General features: G+C 42.7%; 1 protein-coding gene across 2 annotated transcripts in view; it reads left to right on the top strand.

Moving 5' to 3' along the window:
• LOC112217035 (SLIT-ROBO Rho GTPase-activating protein 3) overlaps positions 1-21,494 on the top strand; it is a 123,730-nt gene that overhangs the window by 25,777 nt on the left and 76,459 nt on the right. For both annotated transcript variants that reach the window (XM_042297342.1, XM_042297337.1), the window contains exon 2: positions 13,503-13,698. In XM_042297342.1, the coding sequence (XP_042153276.1) occupies positions 13,503-13,698 (196 nt within the window). The remainder of the gene's footprint in view (positions 1-13,502; positions 13,699-21,494) is intronic.

Here is a 21,494-nt window from a genome sequence, read left to right as displayed (position 1 = left end):
TAACATTCATGTCATGTCACAAGGAGTGAACCTACACATGCATTCTAACCCCTCTTCCCCACCTATCTGCATCCCCCCACCCTGCTCTCCTCCAATCAGCTGCTCCCAAGGGATGTGTGCACGCCCATGTTGTCATGGAGACACCATGCAGTCTATTTTTCTTGGTTCTCCATGGCAGCTGGTGCCGGGATACGGCTGTGATTGACGGCTGGTGTTGTGAAAGGGCATGTCTGGTGCGCTGGGGCCTTGGCTTCCTTGAAGCTTCAGTTCTGTGTAGCATGCTGACACTGTGATGATGATACTCAGGAAGGAGAGAAAATCAATGGTGAGGAAGGATGAGAGCAAGAGAAAGAGAGTGGGTGACTGTTTTTCATCTCTCACTGTGAAGTGGTCTGTCTGTCTGTCTGAACCTCCGGACCTGTGATGAGAAGCTGTCACATTTCCTTCCTTTTAGTATACACCACAGCACTCCACTTGACAGGTGACTGTTTGAAGAAATCGAAATTTGAAAAATAATTGGCAATTGAAAGGGAATCAGATATCTTGCTAATCAAATAATACCCCCTAAAGTAATCTTCACATAGTATTATGATTGATCAAGGTCCAACTGAAATTGGACTTTTAACCCATTCTTCCTCGAAATACAGACATACACATAGATATACAGTACATACCGTATACAGGTTTTGGAGAGGTGCAGGGGGCTGCCACACTGGGTGCCCGGGGTGATGTTGTTGTGGGGGGTTAAGTGCCTTGCTCAAGGGCACTACAGTAGGTAGGTAATGGCAACTAGGATTTGATACCAGCAACCCCCCCGTTGCCAGCCCACTTCCCACCAGATTTGTTCTGTCGAACCCTGGATTCGAACTGGCTGCTGGCTCGCCTTTCTAACCGCTGAGCTACCTACCACGATTGGCAGATCTACTCCATATCATGCAAGAACAAGGCTACTTCATCTATCAGCATGTGACAAACGTTTATTCCATTCAGGGGGAAAATGTATCCCTGCCTGGGTTGAACTGTATTGATCTAATTCCAACAGGAGTTCCTGAAAAGGAAGTGACCATAAACTAGATAGTAATGACCCGGGATAAATGATAAACAGGCTGACAGAGCAGGCAGGCAAACAGAGCAGGCTGACAGAGCAGGCAGTCAGGCAGGCAGACAAACTGACAGACCAGGGAGAGATGGACTGATACAGAGCCCTACAGCAGGGATTAGTGCGAGGAAGAGTGGAAAACTGAGCCTGGATGAGAATGGAGAGAGGGTTGCACAGAGAAGGATGCCATGCCTACCACACCCATCCAAAAGCCAGGTCTGAAAAAACAGTCAGCAATGGAAAACGTCCTAGAAGAGGATAAGGCAGTCTTCCATTTGGGTTCGATGATGAGGTTAGGCTACTGTCATTGGGCATGTGCAGTGTGAGAGTCTACTCTAGGCTGATTTTCATGAGCATTTGGCACCTAATGTAGAGAGCTGTAAGGGGACGGTAAGCTCTGCAGTAGAGAGGCCAGAAAAGCTGTGTAGGGGATTAGGTGAGTGAATTTGGCTTTCAGGCAGACACTTTTGTCTGCTGCGTACATGTACGTGTGCGTATATGTTGTGTGTGTGTGCTCTCGCTTGTGTGTGTGTGTGTGTGTGTGTAATGTGTAATCAAACAGTGCCAAGGAGGCTAATTCCTTCTGAGGCTGTTTATTTTTATGCGGCACACACAGATGTTACACAAACCCAGATGTTACAACCCAGATGTTACACAAACCCATGAACCTCTTGTGTTTCCCTTTACCCCACAACGCTCTGACTCATTCATATTCATATCGGATGTGTTGATGTACTCCACTCACCATAACAGGCCTCAGTGTTTGAGGTGATAATGGGGGGCTGTAGTGCCCTGAGGTGAAACGAACCATGTTTAATGCTGCATCTTGTGTGTGGCATGGGGATGATGGGGAATGGCTGCTGCTGTCTCTGTCTGGCTGTAAGTGGCCTTTGTGAGATGAAATTACCCGGGCTATCAGGCTAAAGCAGTCTGCTCCACTGCACTCTGGTTGCACAGGCTGGCTTACTGTGCCTCTCTCCCCAGCCAAGCCACCCTGAGGATGCTATGCAGGAAACACACGACACACCAGTTTACATTTCCTCACATTTGTGCACTGTTCCGTGGAGAGCTGGAAGACGAGGTTGAGCAGGTTTACAGTGCCTTCAAAGTATTCATACCCCTTGACTTATACCATATTTTGCTGTGTAACACCCTGAATTCAAAATTGATTAACTAGATTTTTCCCCACCCATCTACACACAATACCCCATTATGACAAAGTCAAAACATGTTTTTAGAAATGTTTGCAAATTGATTTAAAATTATGTAAAGAAAAATCAATTTTGCATAAGTATTCACACACCTGAGTCAATACACGTGAAAAATCACCTTTAGCTGTGAGTCTTTCTAGGTAAGTCTAAGAGGTTTGCACACCTGCATTGTAAAATATTTGCACATTATTCTTTTTAAAATTCTCCAAGCTCTGTCATGTTGATTGTTGCTCATTGCTAGACAGCCATTTTCAAGTCTTGCTATAGATTTCTAAGTGGATTTAAGTCAAAACTGTAGCTAGGCCCCTTGAACATACGTTGTCTTGGTAAGCAACTCCAGTGTATATTTGGCCTTGTGTTTGTCTTTGTGTCTGTTGGAAAGCAGACTGAACCAAGTTTCTCTGGATTTTGCCAGTGCTTAGCTCTATTTTGTTTATTTTTATCCTGAAAAACTCCCCAGTCCTTGCCGATGACAAGCATACCTTTTGGGCTTTCCCCGATTCAGTTTCAACTTAATTGCCTGGAGTCGTCGTTATGTAAGCTTGCACAAAACTTCTGCATCGGTGCATTGTCCTGGAATGACTTCTAGGAAGAACAGGTTGAGCGTAGGGTAATTTTATTTAAATTTTTTATTTCATCTTTATTTAACCAGGTAGGCTAGTTGAGAACAAGTTCTCATTTACAACTGCGACCTGGCCAAGATAAAGCATAGCAGTGTGAACAGACAACAACAGAGTTACACATGGAGTAAACAATAAACAAGTCAATAACACAGTAGAAAAAAAGAAAGAGAGTCTATATACATTGTGTGCAAAAGGCATGAGGTAGGCGAATAATTACAATTTAGCAGATTAACACTGGAGTGATAAATGATCAGATGGTCATGTGCAGGTAGAGACACTGGTGTGCAAAAGAGCAGAAAAGTAAATGAATAAAAACATTATTGGGATGAGGTAGGTAAATTGGGTGGGCTATTTACCGATGGACTATGTTCAGCTGCAGCGATCGGTTAGCTGCTCAGATAGCAGATGTTTAAAGTTGGTGAGGGAGATGTCTCCAACTTTTAATTACATACCCTCTGATGTCTTTATTACTGGTGATATATATATATATATTGTATTGAGAGAGACAGATTCTGTACACTCACACACACTGCAGCTGTGGGCCATTTTCCAGATTTTCTGTAGGGAACCACAGAGGAAGATAAAAACATCTCGGATAAGTGTGATTTTATGACTTGAGGGGAGTTAAAACATGGAGTAAAGTAGGTCCTCTCTCTAACCTGGGCCTGGCCTGGTCTGGGCTAACTACTTATTTTCATTCTGTGTCCCCTGGCCCACTGCTCTCTGGCCGGCTCAAATCAAATGTTATTCGTCACACCCTTTGTAAACAACAGGTGTAGATCTACAGTGAAATGCTTACTTACGAGCCCTTTGCAACAATGCAGAGAAATAATAGGAAAGTAAAACACTTAATAAATACACAATGAGTAACGATAACAGGGTACCAGTACAGAGTCGATGTGCGGGGGTACGAGGTAATTAATGTGGATGTGTACATATAACTAGAAATAAAGTGACAGATCATAAAACAGTAGTAGTATGTAATGAGTTAAAGGGTCAATGCAGGTAGCTACTTAGCAGTCTTATGGCTTGGGGTTAGAAGCTGTTCAGGGTCCTGTTGGTTCCAGACTTGGTGCATCGGTAAAACTTGCCATTCGGTAGCAGAGATAAGTCTATGACTAGGACTTAGGTGGCTGGAGTCTTACAATTGTTAGGGCCTTCCTCTGACTGCCTGGTATAGAGGTCCTGGATGGCAGGGAGCTCGGGCTCAGTGATATACTGGGTCATATACATTAACCTCTGTAGCACCTTGTGGTAAGATGTAAAGCAGTTGCCATACCAAGCGGTAATGCAGCCAGTCAAGATGCGTTCAGTGATGCAGCTGAATAACTTTAAGGATCTGAGGGCCCATACCAAATCTTTTCAGCCTCCTGAGGAGGAAGAGGCATTGTCGTGCCCTATTTACGACTGTGTTGGTGTGTGTGGGACATGATAGATCCTTAGTGATGTGGACACCAAGGAATGTAAAGCTCTTAACCTGCTCCACTACATACCCGTCAATGTGAATGGGGCCATGCTCAGACTTTTGTTTCCTGTAGTCCACGATCAGCTCCTTTGCTTTGCTGACGTTGAGGGAGAGGTTGTTGTCCTGGCACCACACTACCAGGTCTCTGACCTCCTCACTACAGGCACTACAGTCTCATCATCGCCGGTGATCAGGCCTACCACCATGATGTCGTTGGCAAACTTAATGATGGTGTTGGAGTCGTGCGCGGCCACTAAGCACGCCCCCCTGAGGGGCCCCAGTGTTGAGGGTCAGCGTGGAAGATGTGTTGTTGCCTACCCTCACCACCTGGGGGTGGCCCGTCAGGAAGTCCAGGATCCAGTTGCAGACGGAGGTGTTGAGGGATCTGTTCAGTCCCAGGGTTCTTAGCTTAGTGATGTGCTTGGAGGGAATTATGGTGTTGAACACTGAGCTGTAGTTAATGAATAGCATTTTGACATAGGTGTTCCTCTTCTCTACGTGGGAAGGGGCAGTGTGGAGTGCAATAGAAATTGTTCTGAATTCTGAATGTAAAACTGTTTAAAGGTCTAACTCACATTGGCTACGGAGAGCGTGATCACACAGTCGTTTGGAACAGCTGGTGTTCCCATGCATGGTCAGTGTGGCTTTCCTCAAAGCGAGCATAGAATACATTTAGGTTGTCTGGGCAGCTCGCGTCTCTGGGCAGCTTTTGGCTGGGTTTCCCTTTGTAATCTGTGATAGTTTAAGCCGACGAGCAGCAGAGCCGGTGAAGTAGAATTCGATCTTAGTCCTGTATTGACACTTTGCCTGTTTGATGGTTCATCTGAGGGCGAAGCAAAATGTCTTATATGCGTCCGGATTAGTGTTCTGCTCTAGCCTTTAGCTCAGCGCGGATTTTGCCATTAACCGATGGATTCTGGTTGGGATAGGTGCATACGGTCAATGTGGGGATGACATTGTCGATGCACTTGTTAATGAAGCCGGTGACTGATGTGAACATCTCAATGCCATCGGATGAATCTCGGAACATATTCCAGTCTGTGCTAGTGAAACAGTCCTGTAGCTTAGCATCTGCTTCATCAGACCACTTCACTGGTACTTCCTGTTTGAGTTTTTGCTTGCGAGCAGGAATCAGGAGGATAATGTTATGGTCAGATTTGCCAAATGGAGAGAGAGGGAGAGCTTTGTAAGAGTTTCTGTGTGTAGAGTAAAGGTGATGTAGAGATTTTTTTTAGCCTCTAGTTGCAAAGGTGACATGCTGGTAGAAATGAGGTAAGACAGATTTCAGTTTCTCTGCATTAAAATCACCGTCGTTCAAAATCAAGTGGCGCCTCTGGATGAGCATTTTCTAGTTTGCTAATGGCCCTATACAGCTCGTTGAGTGTGGTCTTAGTGCTTGCATCGGAATGTGGTGGTAAATAGACAGCTACAAAAAAATATAGATAAAAACTCTTTGTAAATAGTATGGTCTACAGCCTAACATGAAGTGTTCTAACTCAGGCGAACAGGACCGCGAGACTACCTATAATATTAGAGATGGCGCAAAGACACACACCTCTCCCCTTTAGTTTAACTTCGTTTTCCCATGACTGGCAGGGGCACAGCCATGGGTGGGCCTGGAGGGGCATAGACCCACCCACTGGGAAGCCAGGCCCAGCCAATCTGAATGAGTTTTCCCCCCACAAAAGGGCTTTACAGATATAAATACTCCTCAGTTTCATCAGCTGTCCGGGTGGCTGGTCTCAGATCATCCCGCAGGTGAAGACTGAAGTAGATGTCCTAGTCTGGCGTGGTTACATGTGGTCTGCGGTTGTGAGGCCTTAAATTCTCTAAAACAACGTTGGAGATGGCTTATGGTAGAGAAATTAACATTCAACTCTGTGGCAACAGCTCTGGTGGACATCCCTGTAGTCAAAATGCCAATTGCATGCCCCCTCAAAACTAGAGACATCTGTGGCATTGTGTTGTGTGACAAAACTGCACATTTTAGAGTGGCTGTTTTTTGCCCCCAGAACAATATTCTTGACATGCCACATCTGTCAAATGGATGGAGAAATGCTCACTAACAGGGGTGTAAACAAATCTTTACCAAACAATTGAGAGAAATAAGCTTTTTGTGCATATGGAACGTTTTGGGGAACTTTTATTTCAGCTCATGGGACCAACACTTCAAATCAAATGTTATTTGTCACAATGCGCCGAATATTACAGGTGTAGGCCTTACAGTGAATTGCTTACTTACAAGCCCTTAACCAACAATGCAGTTCTAAGGGAGTTAAAAAATAAAAGTAACACAATAACATAACAATAATGAGGCTATATATAGGAGGTACCGGTACTGAGTCAACGTGCGGAGATACAGTAATTTGTGCATGTAGGTAGGGGTAAAGGGACTATGCATAGATAAACAGCGAGCAGCAGCAGGTTAACAACAAGTGTGGTGGGCTGAAACACATTAAGGAAAGAAATTCCACTAAATAACTTTTAACAAGGCACACCTGTTAATTGAAATGCATTCCAGGTGACTACCTCATGAAGCTAGTTGAGAGAATGCCAAGAGTGTGCAAAGCTGTAATCAAGGCAAAGGGTGGCTACTTCGAAGAATCTAAAATATATTTTGATTTGTTTAACACTTTTTTTGGTTACTACATGGTTCCATATGTGTTATTTCATAGTTGTGATGTCTTTACTATTATTCTACAGTGTAGAAAATACTAAAAATAAAAAATATGAACCCTTGAATGAGTATGTGTGTGTCAAACTTTTGACTGGTACTGTAATATCCATGTCAATGTTCAGCCACGACTCAGAGAAAAGGATATTACTGTTCTTCAGGTCCCGTTGATAGGGTAGTCTCGAACAGAGCTCATCCAGTTTTATTCTCCAGCGATTACCCTTCGTTCTATTGGCGAATGTACAAAGGTGGTTTATGTACTCACCGACGTAGTCTATTTTACAAGTCTCAGGAATTAGTCCCTGGTCCGGGGTGAGCAGTATATCCTGCGCCTCGGACTCATTGAAGTAGAAATCTTCATCCAAATCAAGGTTAGTTATCGATGTTCTGATGTCCAGAAGCTGTTCTTAGGAAATTATGGCGGAAACATTATGTACAAAAAAGTTACAATCAGTGGGGGAAAAAAACACAAAATTGCAGAATTGTTCAGGATCCCATAAAACGGCCTCTCAGCAAATGACGCCCTGCAGATGTGATTATGGATTTTTATTCTGCTGAGATGTCAAAGTTCAGGGATCTCCTACATCCTAGTGTTTTTCTAAGAGTTCGCTGGCTTTATAATTCTTGTCCTGTCCTGGGACGTTGTCCCAGACGTGTAGTGATCTTATTGAGCAGGTGCCTTGTGGGGGTTTAGGCTAGGCAGTGATTATGATAATGTATTGTCTCAAGGTCAGTGTTGAAGTGATCCCTTCTTATCTCTGCTGTCCCATCTGCTCTCACAGGGCTGGTTAATGAGCTAGGACCACTCCTGACTGCAGATCACACCTGCATGATAACATTTGCCATACACAAACTACTGCAGTTAATATCAATTGTGTGAGTGGAACAAAAACGATGCAAAGTAACAGACTCGGGCAACTTCATCACAAAGATTTACGTAGATGCATTAATTAAGCAGGGCATTTGACTGTGATTTAGACATGCCTGCCAAACTAAAGATATGATTCTTGGAGAGCTTACTTGGTGTAAGATATAGGCATAAAGAGAGCCAAGCCAAGCTGAGGTCCATGAGCGCTTATCTGCTTCCGATGGTGGGAGGTAATCTATAAGCTGAAGAACATAGTTTACATTAGAAAGAGTTTACCAGCATGCACATTGCACACCAGTACAGGCTTTCATACTTTAACTGACAAAATATAGGAAACACCAACATAGTATCTTAATAAGGCGTTGGGCCTCTGCGAGCCACCAGAACAGCTTCAATTCACTTTGGCATAGATTCTACAAGTGTCTTGAACACTATTGGAGGGATTTGACACCATTCTGCCACAGGGATGTCCATAATGTTTTGTTGATGGTTCTCCCATAAGTGTTCAGGTGGGGTTGACATCTGGTGACTGACACACACAGTGCTTTATTTTCTAGAAATGTATTTTTGTGTAGTAAAAATGTTTGACCATTAAAACTCTATTTTCCCCAACCCAACCCAACCCTGCCCTAACCTTAACCCCAAAACCTAACCATTAAGCTTAAAATAGCATTTGAACAAATTCAGGACGTTAAAAAAGTCCTGACTTTTACAAAAAAAGTGTTTTTCCTACCTTGTCAGGACATTGGGGTCCTGATAAGAAAACAAGTACACACACAAACTTTAAACTCCTATGCTCCTTTGAGACCCCTCTATCAAAGTCACTGAGATTTCTTCTAGTCATGGTAGCCAAAATAATGGGCAACTGGGCATTTTATACATGACCCTAAGCATGATGGGATGTTAATGCTTAATTAACCCAGGAACCACACCTGTGTGGAAGCACCTGCTTTCAATCTACTTTGTATCCCTCACTTACTCAAGTGTTTCCTTTATTTTGGCAGTTATCCGTACATTCAGAGAAGCAGTCATACTGTACTGACAGAGAGCATTCTCTTTCGCAGACTTATTCACGTTACACATTCAAGTTACGTACAGTTTCATTAATACAGAGGAGACTGTTCAGGGATAAACACGTGGTTGTGGATTGATGCCTCTACACATAGGCCTATCTGTCTGCGTGTTCTACTGCATAATGAATGAAGCCTGTGACTCCAATAGCTTTCAGGGAGAGCCAGTAATACCGCATCATCACTTTGGCTTGCCAGAAAAGTTGCATTCTATGTTCAGTAGTAACTGAATTGGATTCATGCAATCCTTTGATATCAATATACACTGCAGAGAATCATGACAATTGAACATTAGCTCAATATCGATTGCGCCATCATTGCACATTTTCTGCAGTCTTGATACGTTTGTTTGCAAAATACATTTACTAGAGTAGGGGTGCATCCATCATTGATGATCTTACTGTTAGGTATTTGTGCTGATTTAGAATATTTGCTCTTGTATCAAACTGAGGCAGTGAATGGTGGTTAACTTTCAGATGAAGTAGCACAAATAGACAAAAGGATAGCTCTGTTGTAGGAACAATGTTGTTCAGTTACTAGCTTCTCTCCCCCATATGTAATTGTGGTAGAATTTCCTCATCAGGATATTTCTATCTCCCCATCCTCTTCCCCTAATTTAAAGACTTTATATAGCCCTCAAAAGAGGGGTTTTGTATCCCTTTGGTGTTGTTCCTTATGGGCGTGGAAGTAGTGATGAAGGATGGACCCTGTGGTTAACTACCACTGCCTCTTCCCTTCATTCCCTTGCCCCCCCTCCCGCTCAATCCTGTACTCTTTTTTCTCTGAGGTTGCCACCCCAATGAGCAGACACATCCACCCACAAATGGAAACATGTGTAGAGAAGGCATGCTGTGCGCCTGCCGTATGTAATTGCTGCATTGCCTAATCAAACAATGGCGTTAAAGCCAAGTAAATTGTACCCTTCAATTAAAGGTTGTGCTTATGGCCTAGATCTAATTAGTAGAGCTCCTGTTAATTTTGAGGAGTTGAATTACCTCCATCTTCCCTCTCCCAACACTGGGAGTAGTCAGTGCTTGTTATCCATACAAACGCATGAACAAGTGAACCACAAACACTGTTTGAAATGCACATTTTTATTTCAAATAGGGGACTCATAACCTCGAACGAGCTCCTTTTTTTAATAACTTGATTGCTCTCAAAGAATTGGGCCGTAGCCAATAATCAAACAGTAAACGTTTGATGTCATGGATTCCTTTTCATTCCATGAAACATTGATGTTTATACGTAATCCAGAACATTCACATTCTTTTTTTCTAAAAGGTCCATTTTGAAAATGTTTATTTGAACTGATGTCATGCTGGCTACAGGACTTGTTTTGGTTCTGTTCAAAAGGGCAAAGCATCATCTGTAACTGCAGGCCTAAATTCACAGCATTCCTCCTCTTCACAGATTGAGAAGAACCACTAAGGCTTCAGACACTTCAAATAAACCACAATGAAGGCGCTATGCAAGGAATCGAGAATACTGGGGAATAATTCTGCGATTGCTCATGGTTTCTAAGAGGTGAGGACACACTTCTAGCGAGTGACCTATTTTTCCAAACTCGTCTGTCAAATCCACCATTGCAGCTGCCGGTTCACAGTCGGCCATTTTTTACGAGAGTGTTTTAAAAAGTCCTCCCTGCCATTCATGCGGATCAGTGTCAGATTTTTCTGGGGCGTTTCTCCTGGCTCCTCTTGTTTTGCCACTGGATAGCCTACATGTAGAGAGAGAAAACGAGAGAAAGTAATGGAAAGAAAGGAAGAAAACAATCCTTCATTCAGTCTGGGAAGAGCTCAGCGTCCCTGGAAGTAGGGGTTGGAATGTGTTTGTTGTAGGAGCCAGGCATCTCCAGGGCTGGTGCTGGTTATATGAGACCTAGGCCCATGTAGGCTGATGGAGAGCGAGGGAGGCCCATGGGTAAAAGGAAGGGCTGGGACAGTGGTTAACCACAGATTGTAGGATGCAGCTTGGGGCTGGGGCCAGGCGGCGCAACATCACAGGGACAGAAACCATCCCCTGCACAAGATCACTGCTCCAGTTGCTAAACGCAAATGGCCAACTTCCCTTCGCTAAGTCACAGACTGTATATATCCACGGGAAGGGCTTGACTGACCAAATTACACCCTCTGCAGCATGGAAACATGGTCTTTGTCATTGCTGTGGTGGTGCTGTGCAGTTAACAGTACATCTGCCGTACAGAATGTCACCCCCATGGCCTGTGTTATGTCTAATGTCCTATGACAAAGCTACTTCACAGGGACCTCTTATAGTTTTGACCTTGCCTGGAGTACTTGAAGCCACTATGCTGTTGACCTCAGACAAATCCAAGACTCAAACTATTCTCTAAGCCTCAGCAAAGAAATTGTCCGCTCACATTCTGTCTCCAATCAGTACTTTGAAGCCTGCAGCAGCGAACGAGCTTCACCTTGTATTACAGAACACAAACCTTTCTGGGCACCAGGCAAAGGGATGCTGCCAGTCCTATTTAACATCAAACTGCTCTGCCCCCGCCATCCCATATTTATATTATTTAAGCTTACTGGACCAGGAACCTCTGTGGAGAAAACCAAAAGAACACAGTATTGTTTGATGCCGATACATATGGTATTGCACATGAAAAAGCTTTGATTCTGCATGCTGAATACAGCATGCTCGTGAGGTCTTTCCTTTCTGTTGACTAGTGATACCACCTTTCAATCCGATAGCTAGTCAGTATTACTTTGCTTTCAAATAATATTTCCCCTTTATCCCATTTGTTTACAGTAGCTGTTTTATGAAGATCAGAAAGAAGCATCTCAGATTTGCTGTTTTTTTTCTTCAGTTAAATAGGCCATTCTTTGTTCTTCAGTCGAGGCAGAGTTGGAGCTCAGTGACAACAGTACAAAGCCGATGAAAACTCAGGTTTCTCTCCTGGGTACCCACCAGCGTCGAGAATCTTCAGTGAGACTGCCAGTGTCAGGTTCCCCTCGTAGGGTTTTAAGCACCATTGACAGCATTTCGAATTCCTGAAGCCCGTTCTCACACAGCTCATCTTAGCTCAGCTCAGCTCTGGAGCCATTACGCTACATTACATTTAGCAGGCAGTTGTTTCTCATCTTCCTAAAGAGATATTCAATAGCCCAGGGTGGAACCAGGGGAAACAGTCTGTTTGAATACAGAAAAGACTGCTACAATACAAACTCAGGGACCAACATTAAGCTTCCAACTCTTTCAGACATGATGTGTGGTGCTGATTGACAGCTTTGCCTGAGGGATGTTAGAGAGAGAAACACTTTGTTAACACAGTGAGCTGCTTGGAAATATCTGACAGGACATTTCATGGTTGTTAGGTGTGCAAGGTGAAAACCGTTATTTCCAGCCATCTTGCAGTGATTCGAGGCAAAGAACAAGCCCAGTTTATAAAAGTAGAAAATGTGTGAATGTTGATGAGATTTCAGTGCCCTCCGTAACCTATTTCACGGTTGGAAAATAATCCTTGGCGCAACTATCATAACAGAATTATGATGAACCCATAATAAGATAAAGTATTAAATGTCTCTTTTACACTTTAAAACAAATTTATCTTGAATAAATCCACAGAATGGTTTAGGGTGCTGTAAAACAAATCTACTGACCGAAAATATAAAAGCAACATGTAAAAAAAGCTTAATTCTCTTAAATTTTGTGCACAAATTTGTTTACATCCCTGTTGCTAAATTAAGTGTGGCATATCAAGAAGGTGATTATTGTATGATCCTTACATAGGTGCACCTTGTGCTGGGGACAATAACATGCCACTTTTAAATGTGCAGTTTTGTCACATACAAAATGCCACATATGTCATCATTTTTAGGGAGCCTGCAATTGGCATGCTGACTGCAGGAATGTCCACCAGAGCTGTTACCAGAAAATTGAATGTTAATTTCTCTATCATAAGCCACCACCAATGTAGTTTTAGAGAATTTGACAGTAGTTCCAACCGGCCTCACAACCACAGACCATGTTTAACCGCGACAGCCCAGGACCTCCACATCCGGCTTTTTCACGTGCAGGATCATCTGATCTGAGACCCGTTACCCGGACAGCTGATGAAACTGAGTATTTCTGTCTGTAATAAAGCCCTTTTGTGGGGAAAAACTCATTCATATTGGCTGGGCCTGGCTCCCCAGTGGGTGGGCATGGCTCTCAACTGGGTCCCCCTGCCCAGTCATGTGAAATCCACAGATTAGGGCCTAATGAATGTATGTCAATTGACTGATTTCCTTACATGAACTGTAACTCTGTAAAATAGTTTAAATTGTTGCATGTTGCATTTATATTTTTGTTCATTATACATAAACTCTTCTCAGATAAATGTTTTCAGACTAAGACACTTTTTGGGGGAGAACATTTGAACAAAGATGTCAAACACGGCAGGGTTGACTGAATCCAGCCCCATGCCCTGATTTTCTGGAGATGATGACTCTGTTATGACTTATAGACTCGTCCTGTTTTGTGTTTTGATGCATAGAGATCCGTAACCAGCTGGTGGAGCAGTTCAAATGCCTGGAGCAGCAGTCCGAGTCTCGTATCCAGCTGCTACAGGACCTGCAGGACTTCTTCCGCCGCAAGGCTGAGATCCAGCTGGAGTACTCCCGCAGCCTGGAGAAACTGGCCGAGCGCTTCTCCAACAAGATCCGCAGCTCCAGAGAGCACCACCAGTTCAAGTGAGTTTCCCTCCCATGAAGAGATGAGACCACCACACCGTTAAAGACCACCTAGCTTCAAACTGAGCCAAACATTTAAACTGTATGTGAGGCAGCGAGGGATTGTGTATGCGTGTGTGTGTGTTCATGCAAGTGTGTGTTTGTGTGTCTACTTGCCTTGCCAGAGCATGTCTACTCTGTTTGTGTGTTTGCTTGGGTGTGCAGATTTAATTTTATATTTTATATTGTCTCAGAGCGTGTGAACTTGTTGAGTACACATGGAGTTACATCCGTTCTTGCCAAGTTTTTCTCCACAGATCTCAAACTACTCCACCCTATTTTTCTCACTTTAATCTGTCCAAAAACGACTCCTGCTGCATTTTAGGTTCACTAAAATGAATAGCCTTTGGATATAAATGTCCTTCTTATAATATGCAAGCGATAATGATTTTACTCCTTAGAAATCTAAAACCATCCAAAGGCGATAGAAAAGTAATCTCATTCTGGATGAAACCTCAATTTTAATTGGCAAAGCTGATGTTCAGCACAGTGCAGAATCTCCCCATATAAAGCTCTTGTTCCTGTAGCTCTGGGCTGAGGAGGGACTTAAAGCCAGCCAGGCCTTACCGGTATTATCCTATATGGTCGAGGCACGGCTGAAGCCATGCATGCTACGAGACTGTGCCTTGTTTTCCCTCACATCAATGAATACATGGATTATTCTCTGCCATTTAGGGCGGCCAGTGATAGATTTACAGCTTGCTAGCTAGCCCCAGCCTTTACATTGGAGCGTTTGAGTAAAGTGCAGTCTTATGCTGCAAAATGTACTCCTCTTCCTCTGCCTGTACAGTATGTACTGTACTCTAAACGTTTGAATATAATTGTAAGCTACATCTTTAACACATTCTAAAGGTTAACTATTTGAATATGATAACAGTGATCATAACAGTAGTTATGAAACTTTAAAATGTCAGTGCAGGCAGTAGAGTAGAGGGTGTGTTTCAGAGGGCTTTGTGTCATCCAGTTAGTTCAGGCCCTGGTGAATTCGATGGGGATTTGACTCAGTAATTGAGGCCAGCTGTTTTAAAGCAGGCAGCTTGCACCAGGGTCCCTAAGGCCATGCTGACAGTAGACAGGCCTGTGCTGCTGCAGATGCTATGGCTTAACCAAGACAGTTACTGTATAGTAGAGCTTCTAGTAGACCAGTTCAAACAGTTCTTGGAGAGCAGGCACCAGCCACATAGTTCTTACCAGACTCAGCATCTCATCTTCCTCTGCCACCTCAATGCCTTCACCAAGACTGCCTGAACCACTGTACTCACACTCATAGGGCTGCAGTGTAAAGCAGCCGTCTAGAAGTCTGTAGCCGCAGAGTCTTTGGCTGTGTGTAGTTGTCTGGCCACACACACACACACACACACACACACACACACACACACACACACACACACACACACACACACACACACACACACACACACACACACACACACACAGAAGATCTGTGTGTTGGCAACAATGAAGTGTGACATTTTGATTACACACACTTCTTTATGAGGGCCACAATGGCTTCCTTTGGACTCCATTAACCCAAACAAACACAACCATAAAAATGTTCAACCAATTAGCTTTGACAGTGTCCTTGTTAAAGACCCTCACTTCGTAAATAAACCCTGGGCACAACAACTACTCTATATACAGTACCAGTCAAAAGTTTGGACACCTACTCATTCCAGGGTTTTTCTTTATTTTTACTATGTTTTACGTTGTAGAATAATAGTGAAACCATTAAAACTATGAAATAACACATGGAATAACGTAGTAACCAAAAAAGTATATTTTTGATTCTTCAAAGTAGCCACCCTTTGCCTTGATGACCGCTTTTCACACTCTTGGCATTCTCTCCACCAGCTTCATGAGGTAGTCACCTGGAATGCATTTCAATTAACAGGTGTGCCTTGTTAAAAGTTAATTTGTGGAATTGAATTCCTTCTTAATGCGTTTGAGCCAATCAGTTGTGTTGTGACAGGGGTGTTATACAGAAGATAGCTCTATTCGGTGAAAGACCAAGTCCATATCATGGCAAGAACAGCTCAAATAAGCAAAGAGAATTGACAGTCCATCATTACTTTAAGACATGAAGGTCAGTCAATCCGGAAAATTGCACTCACAAAAACCATCAAGCGCTATGATGAAACAGGCTCTCGTGAGGACCGCCACAGGAAAGGAAGATGCCAAGTTATCTCTGGTGCAGAGGATAAGTTAATTAGAGTTAACAGCCTCAGAAGTTGCAGCCCAAATAAATGCTACACAGAGACACATCAACATCAACTGTTCAGAGGAGACTGTGTAAATCAGGCCAAATTGCTGCAAAGAACCCACTACTAAAGGACACCAATAAGAAGAAGGGACTTGCTTGGGCCAAATAACACAAGCAATGTACATTAGAACGGTGGAAATCTGTCCAAATTTGTCCCAAAATTTGAGATTTTTGGTTCCAACCGCTGTGTCTTTGTGAGATGTAGAGTAGGTGAACGGATAATCTCTGCATGTGTGGTTCCCACCGTGAAGCATGGTGGAGGAGGTGTGATGGTGCTCTGCTGGTGACACTGTCAGTGATTTATTTAGAATTCAAGGCATACTTAACCAGCATGGCCAACACACCATTCCGCAGTTATACGCCATCCCATGTGGTTTGTGCTTAGTGGGAGTATCATTTGTTTTTCAACAGGACAATGACCCAACACACCTCTAGGCTGTGTGAGGGCTATTTGACCAAGAAGGAGAGTGATGGAATGCTGCATCAGATGACCTGGCCTCCACAATCACCTGACCTCAGCCAACAAGTGCTCAGCATATGTGACTCACCATCTGGATTAGGTCTTATGTAGCAAAATGTGAAATGGTGTTTCTTACATTGGATAAAGTAGAGACTCAAAATGGTGTATCATACACTGCATTGAGGAACAATGGGAAAGTAATTCCACTTTGATAGTTGATCAACTTGTAAACTAGGGAGCCAGCCAGCTAATGTTAGCTAGCTAGCGAACAGTACAATTTAGCTTAAGACATATAGCAAGCTAGGTAAACAATGAACCTAGTTAGGTAAACAACGTTTAAGATCAGCCAGCTGACGTTAGCTAGTTAAACAACAATGAACAAAGTGCCAACAATGCCACAGTGCTGGGAGCTAACCAACCAGGTGCAATGTTAGCTAGCTAACATTAGGCTCTAACTAGAAAAACAAACAGCTTTGGGAAACTTATAATAACGTCAGCTAGGGAGCCAGCTAGCTAATGTTAGCTAGATAACAGTACACTTTAGCTTGAAATGAAACCACTTTCTGTCAAAATTAGAAACATGTAATATCTGAAAATGTAGCTAGCTAACACTAGACTATCTTACCTGTATACATCATCATGCATGATGGACGTGTCTCACTGTCAGGAATGCCATACCACGGTTGTCCTTAGTTTGAAGATGTAATCCGGAGACAGGTGTTTTCTCCATCTTTTTAGCTATCATACTCTAATTCCACTGATTTCCAAACTTGATCTTCCAGAAAGTGGAGAGCAACACTTATGCAGTTCCACTAAACAATATATTTAAAAAAAGCTGCGTTCATCAGGATTACCAACACAGACTGATGAGCTCAAATAGACAGAAGCCTTAAATATGGCAGACCAATCCAAACTCCTCTCTCGGCATGTCCAACCCACTCATTATCTCAGCCAATCATGGCTAGTGGTAAGGTTGCTCACTTTTTCTGTGGCTTAACCAACAAGGCTCGTAACTTAACAATTTTATTTGTAATTACAGATGGCATACAAGTTTGTTATTAAGGCACATGAAAGTTCACATGTTCGAGAAGGCATTTCTGCCCCCCAAAAATATTGTTTATGTTCAAATGGCTCTCCTGTGAAGTTGTGACTTGTGACATACGCCTAGTTTCCTGAATCGGGTCACATATGGGAACTCCTTCAAGACTGTTGGAAAAGCATTCCAAGTGAAGCTGGTTGAGAGAATGCCAAGAGTGTGCAAAGTTGTCATCAAGGCAAAGACTGGCTACTTTGAAGAATCTAAAACATAAAATATATTTTGATTTGTTTAACACTTTTTTGGTTACTACATGATTCCATATGTGTTATTTCATAGTTTTGATGTTTTCACTATTATTCCACAATGTAGAAAATAGTAAAAATAAAGAAAAGCCATTGAATGAGTAGGTGTGTCCAAACGTTTGACTGGCACTGTATGTCACACACCACACATATGTAAAATGGATACTCTTGGCTACCTCTCAAATATGCATGCACTCACGTGTCCTGTCTTTCACCGTGGTCTCACTATCTCTTTAGTTTAGATACAAATAAGCCCCAACTCTCAGTTTTTCCTCTGATCTTTTGTCCCTCTGTGGATATTTCTGAGTTTCCACAGCAGCCCAGCTCTCTGTGGAAGGATAGGCCATGAGCAGCATGACTTCTCCGGTGCCTAGCAACTCATGCATGGCAGTCCCTTGCCTCTGCTATACACTGCACAGCACTATCGAAAATGAAAACAGCACAATTAGACTCTGTTCAGCCAGGCAGAGGTCTACATTGAGCTGCTAGGTCACTGCCCCGGTCTTATTGGCTTAACCCATACCATACAAATATGGCTTTATGAGCTGAGTTTACGACAGCAGTCACTGATGTGATGCTCAATGCCACTGTAGTTTACAGCTGCACTGCCATGATGCTGTCTGTTTGCTCAGTCTCCTTTTGGCTCATCTACATTAATTAATAACCTCTTGGAACTCCCTCTCCCGGATCTGGGAGAATTGTCATCAACTGACACTAATTAGCATAACGCAACGGACAAAAAATATTACTAGAAAATATTCATATTCATGAAATCACAAGTGAAATATATTGAAACACAGCTTAGCCTTTTGTTATTCACCCTGTCATCTCATATTTTGAAATGATGCTTTACAGCCAAAGCAAGACAAGCATTTGTGTAAGTTTATCGATAGCCTAGCATAGCATTATGCCTAGCTAGCAGCAGGCAGCTTGGTCACGAAAATCAGAAAAGCAATCAAATTAAATCGTTTACCTTTGATGAGCTTCGGATGTTTTCACTCACGAGACTCCCAGTTAGACAGCAAATGTTAATTTTGTCCCATAAAGATTATTTTTATAGCCGAAACACCTCTGTTTGTACTTCACGTTTGGTTGAGAAATCCACCGGAAACTACAGTCACGACAACGCCGAAAAATATTCCAAATTACATCCATAATATCGACAGAAACATGGCAAACGTTTTTTATAATAAATCCTCAAGGTGTTTTTCAAATATCTATTCGATAATATATCAACCGGGACAGGTGGCTTCTTACTAGGAAAGAGAGAAACAATAGCCGCATTTGTCTTTTACGCACAAAACACTCTGAGAGCCTCCAGCTGACCACTGATGCAATGTTGTCGTTCAGGCTCATTTTTCAAAATAAAAGCCTGAAACTATGAATTGTGACACTAGACACACATTAAGGAAGCCATAGAAAAAGGAATTTGGTTGATATCTCATTCACTGCTCAATAGGGACGCATAGGAATGCAGAGCTTTCTAAATAAGAGTCCCTTCCTGATTGGATTTTTCTCAGGCTTTTACCTGCAATATCAGTTCTGTTATACTCACAGACAATATTTTTACAGTTTTGGATACTTTAGAGTGTTTTCTATCCTAAGCTGTCAATTATATGCATATTCTAGCATCTTGTCCTGACAAAATAGCCCATTTACTTTGGGAACGTTATTTTTCCAAAAATGAAAATAGTGCCCCCTAGTTTCTTAACATATCAGGCAGCTCTAGTGTCTCTCAACTAATTAAGATGAGGGTGAAGTATACCAACACCCGCCTCTGATTGGCCACATGGAGGGAAAAGCTGAGGGCATCAGTATGCAAGCGATACCTGCAGCTCAGCTCAGCCCCTACTGTTCCAGCCTGCCTGGATCTCTGCTTGGAATCTGTCAGTCTGGTCCCAGTCAACTCACCCAACCCCCACCAAAACACCAATCACCAGAAGTCTATTTTCTACTACGTCAAATAGTGGCCTCAGAGAGTGAGGGAAGGCTTGCACTGCCCTTTAAATGGTCCCTAACTTTTTCATTTTTTACATATAGCTGGATCTACAGACGTCAAGATAAGTCCACGTCACATTAGACCACTTGAAGATCAAACAAACTTTGATTGTTGAGTGAACTTTCACTTTAATCCATTTCATCTGTGGGGCTTCGGGAACTTCCTATTGCTCCTAGAATGATCTTCAATGTCTATGAGACAGACAAAATAAATTGGTTGAGGAACTGTTTTGGGGTTTATCATTAAATGGGGATTTTAATCACCACCTATTAAACTAAATATGGTCTGAATATGGTCTATCAGTCAAAACAGGCATTATCAACAGCAAGCAAGCCATTAGAAAGCAGCTCATGTTATATTGAAAGGAGACATAACCTGTCTGAGAAAGATAAGATAAATCTTGCATTAATGTCCAATCCTGTGTGTTCATGTGTTTGTGTGTGTGCCTGCCTGTGTGCAAGTGTTGTGTTGTGTGTGTCCGTGTATATGCGTGTGTGCATGTGTGGGTAGGAGGGGGTCATTAATGATTGTCCTGGTATCGTGCTGAGCCAGATTGTCTCCTCCACGCTCGTTCTGCTTGACTACAAACACTGGTGGCCTCCTTATTTTTCTTAAACCTAATTCCATTTGATGTTGCTGCCTGAAATCTCTGTCCAGCTCCCCGTCTGGCTTCAAAACACAACACATGTACACGTTACTGCAAAACATGAGACTGACATTTCATGGTTTTTCATTAGGAATAAAAACAGTACTGTTTCGTTTTTAAAACCTGACCAGACCATACTACAATGCAATATGTAGCTACAACCCATAACTCTGAGTTTTATTGATTGCCTTTGACATTTATTCCAATATCGCATTTTATTAATCGGTCCAAATACCGATCCCTTCGTGAACTGACACTCGCACTTGACTTTTTCCCCCCTGACCTTGCTGATAGTTACTTTATTGAGGAAAATGTACAACTATGACTGTGATATGTGGTTGTCCCACCTAACTGTCTTAAGATGAATGCACTGTAAGTAGCTCTGGATAAGAGTGTCTTCTAAATGACTAAAATGTAAATTTGATAAATGGATTTCAGATAACTCAATCAGCAGGGAAGCCTTATTAAGCTTGAGCCTACATCATCTGAAAGGTTCATAATTGATGCACAGTATTCATGACCATGTGCCAGTGATTCCTTCACTAATTATTCATAATATTATGAATAAGAGAGAGCATCAACTACCCAGTGACTCCCAGCAGACTGCTAAGCGTTATGCATGGGGTTGCTTGGTTGGTGTACTTGCCTGTGGAGCAGAGGCAGACCAAGGGCTGCCAATCTGCATTCCACCAAATACTTAGAATTAATATTTATTAGGCTAGACCACAGTACATACTATACATAATATTCTGTCTATACAGATTGCTTTGCACCATTGCATTTCTAATTTACGGACATTAGTGAGAACCAAGCAGCCTCTGTTCTGTGTGCCCACCTTTCCAAACCAGCTCACTGACTGTACAGCCCCTAATCATCTACACAGCCCACATCACTGAGTCTTTCCCCGGTGGTCTAGCGTTAAAGTTAAACTATAGTGTTAAAGGTTCAGAAAGAGAGACTGGGTGTGTTAACAGCAAACATCAAACTCCTCTCCAAGGGAAAGTGTGAGAGGCTTGTAGTCCCATATCCCTTTGGTTTACAACCTCAGCTG

The sequence above is a fragment of the Oncorhynchus tshawytscha genome, linkage group LG02 (assembly GCF_018296145.1).
Source record: "Oncorhynchus tshawytscha isolate Ot180627B linkage group LG02, Otsh_v2.0, whole genome shotgun sequence".
Taxonomy (NCBI): domain Eukaryota; kingdom Metazoa; phylum Chordata; class Actinopteri; order Salmoniformes; family Salmonidae; genus Oncorhynchus; species Oncorhynchus tshawytscha.
This window is presented reverse-complemented; position numbering and strand designations above follow the sequence as displayed.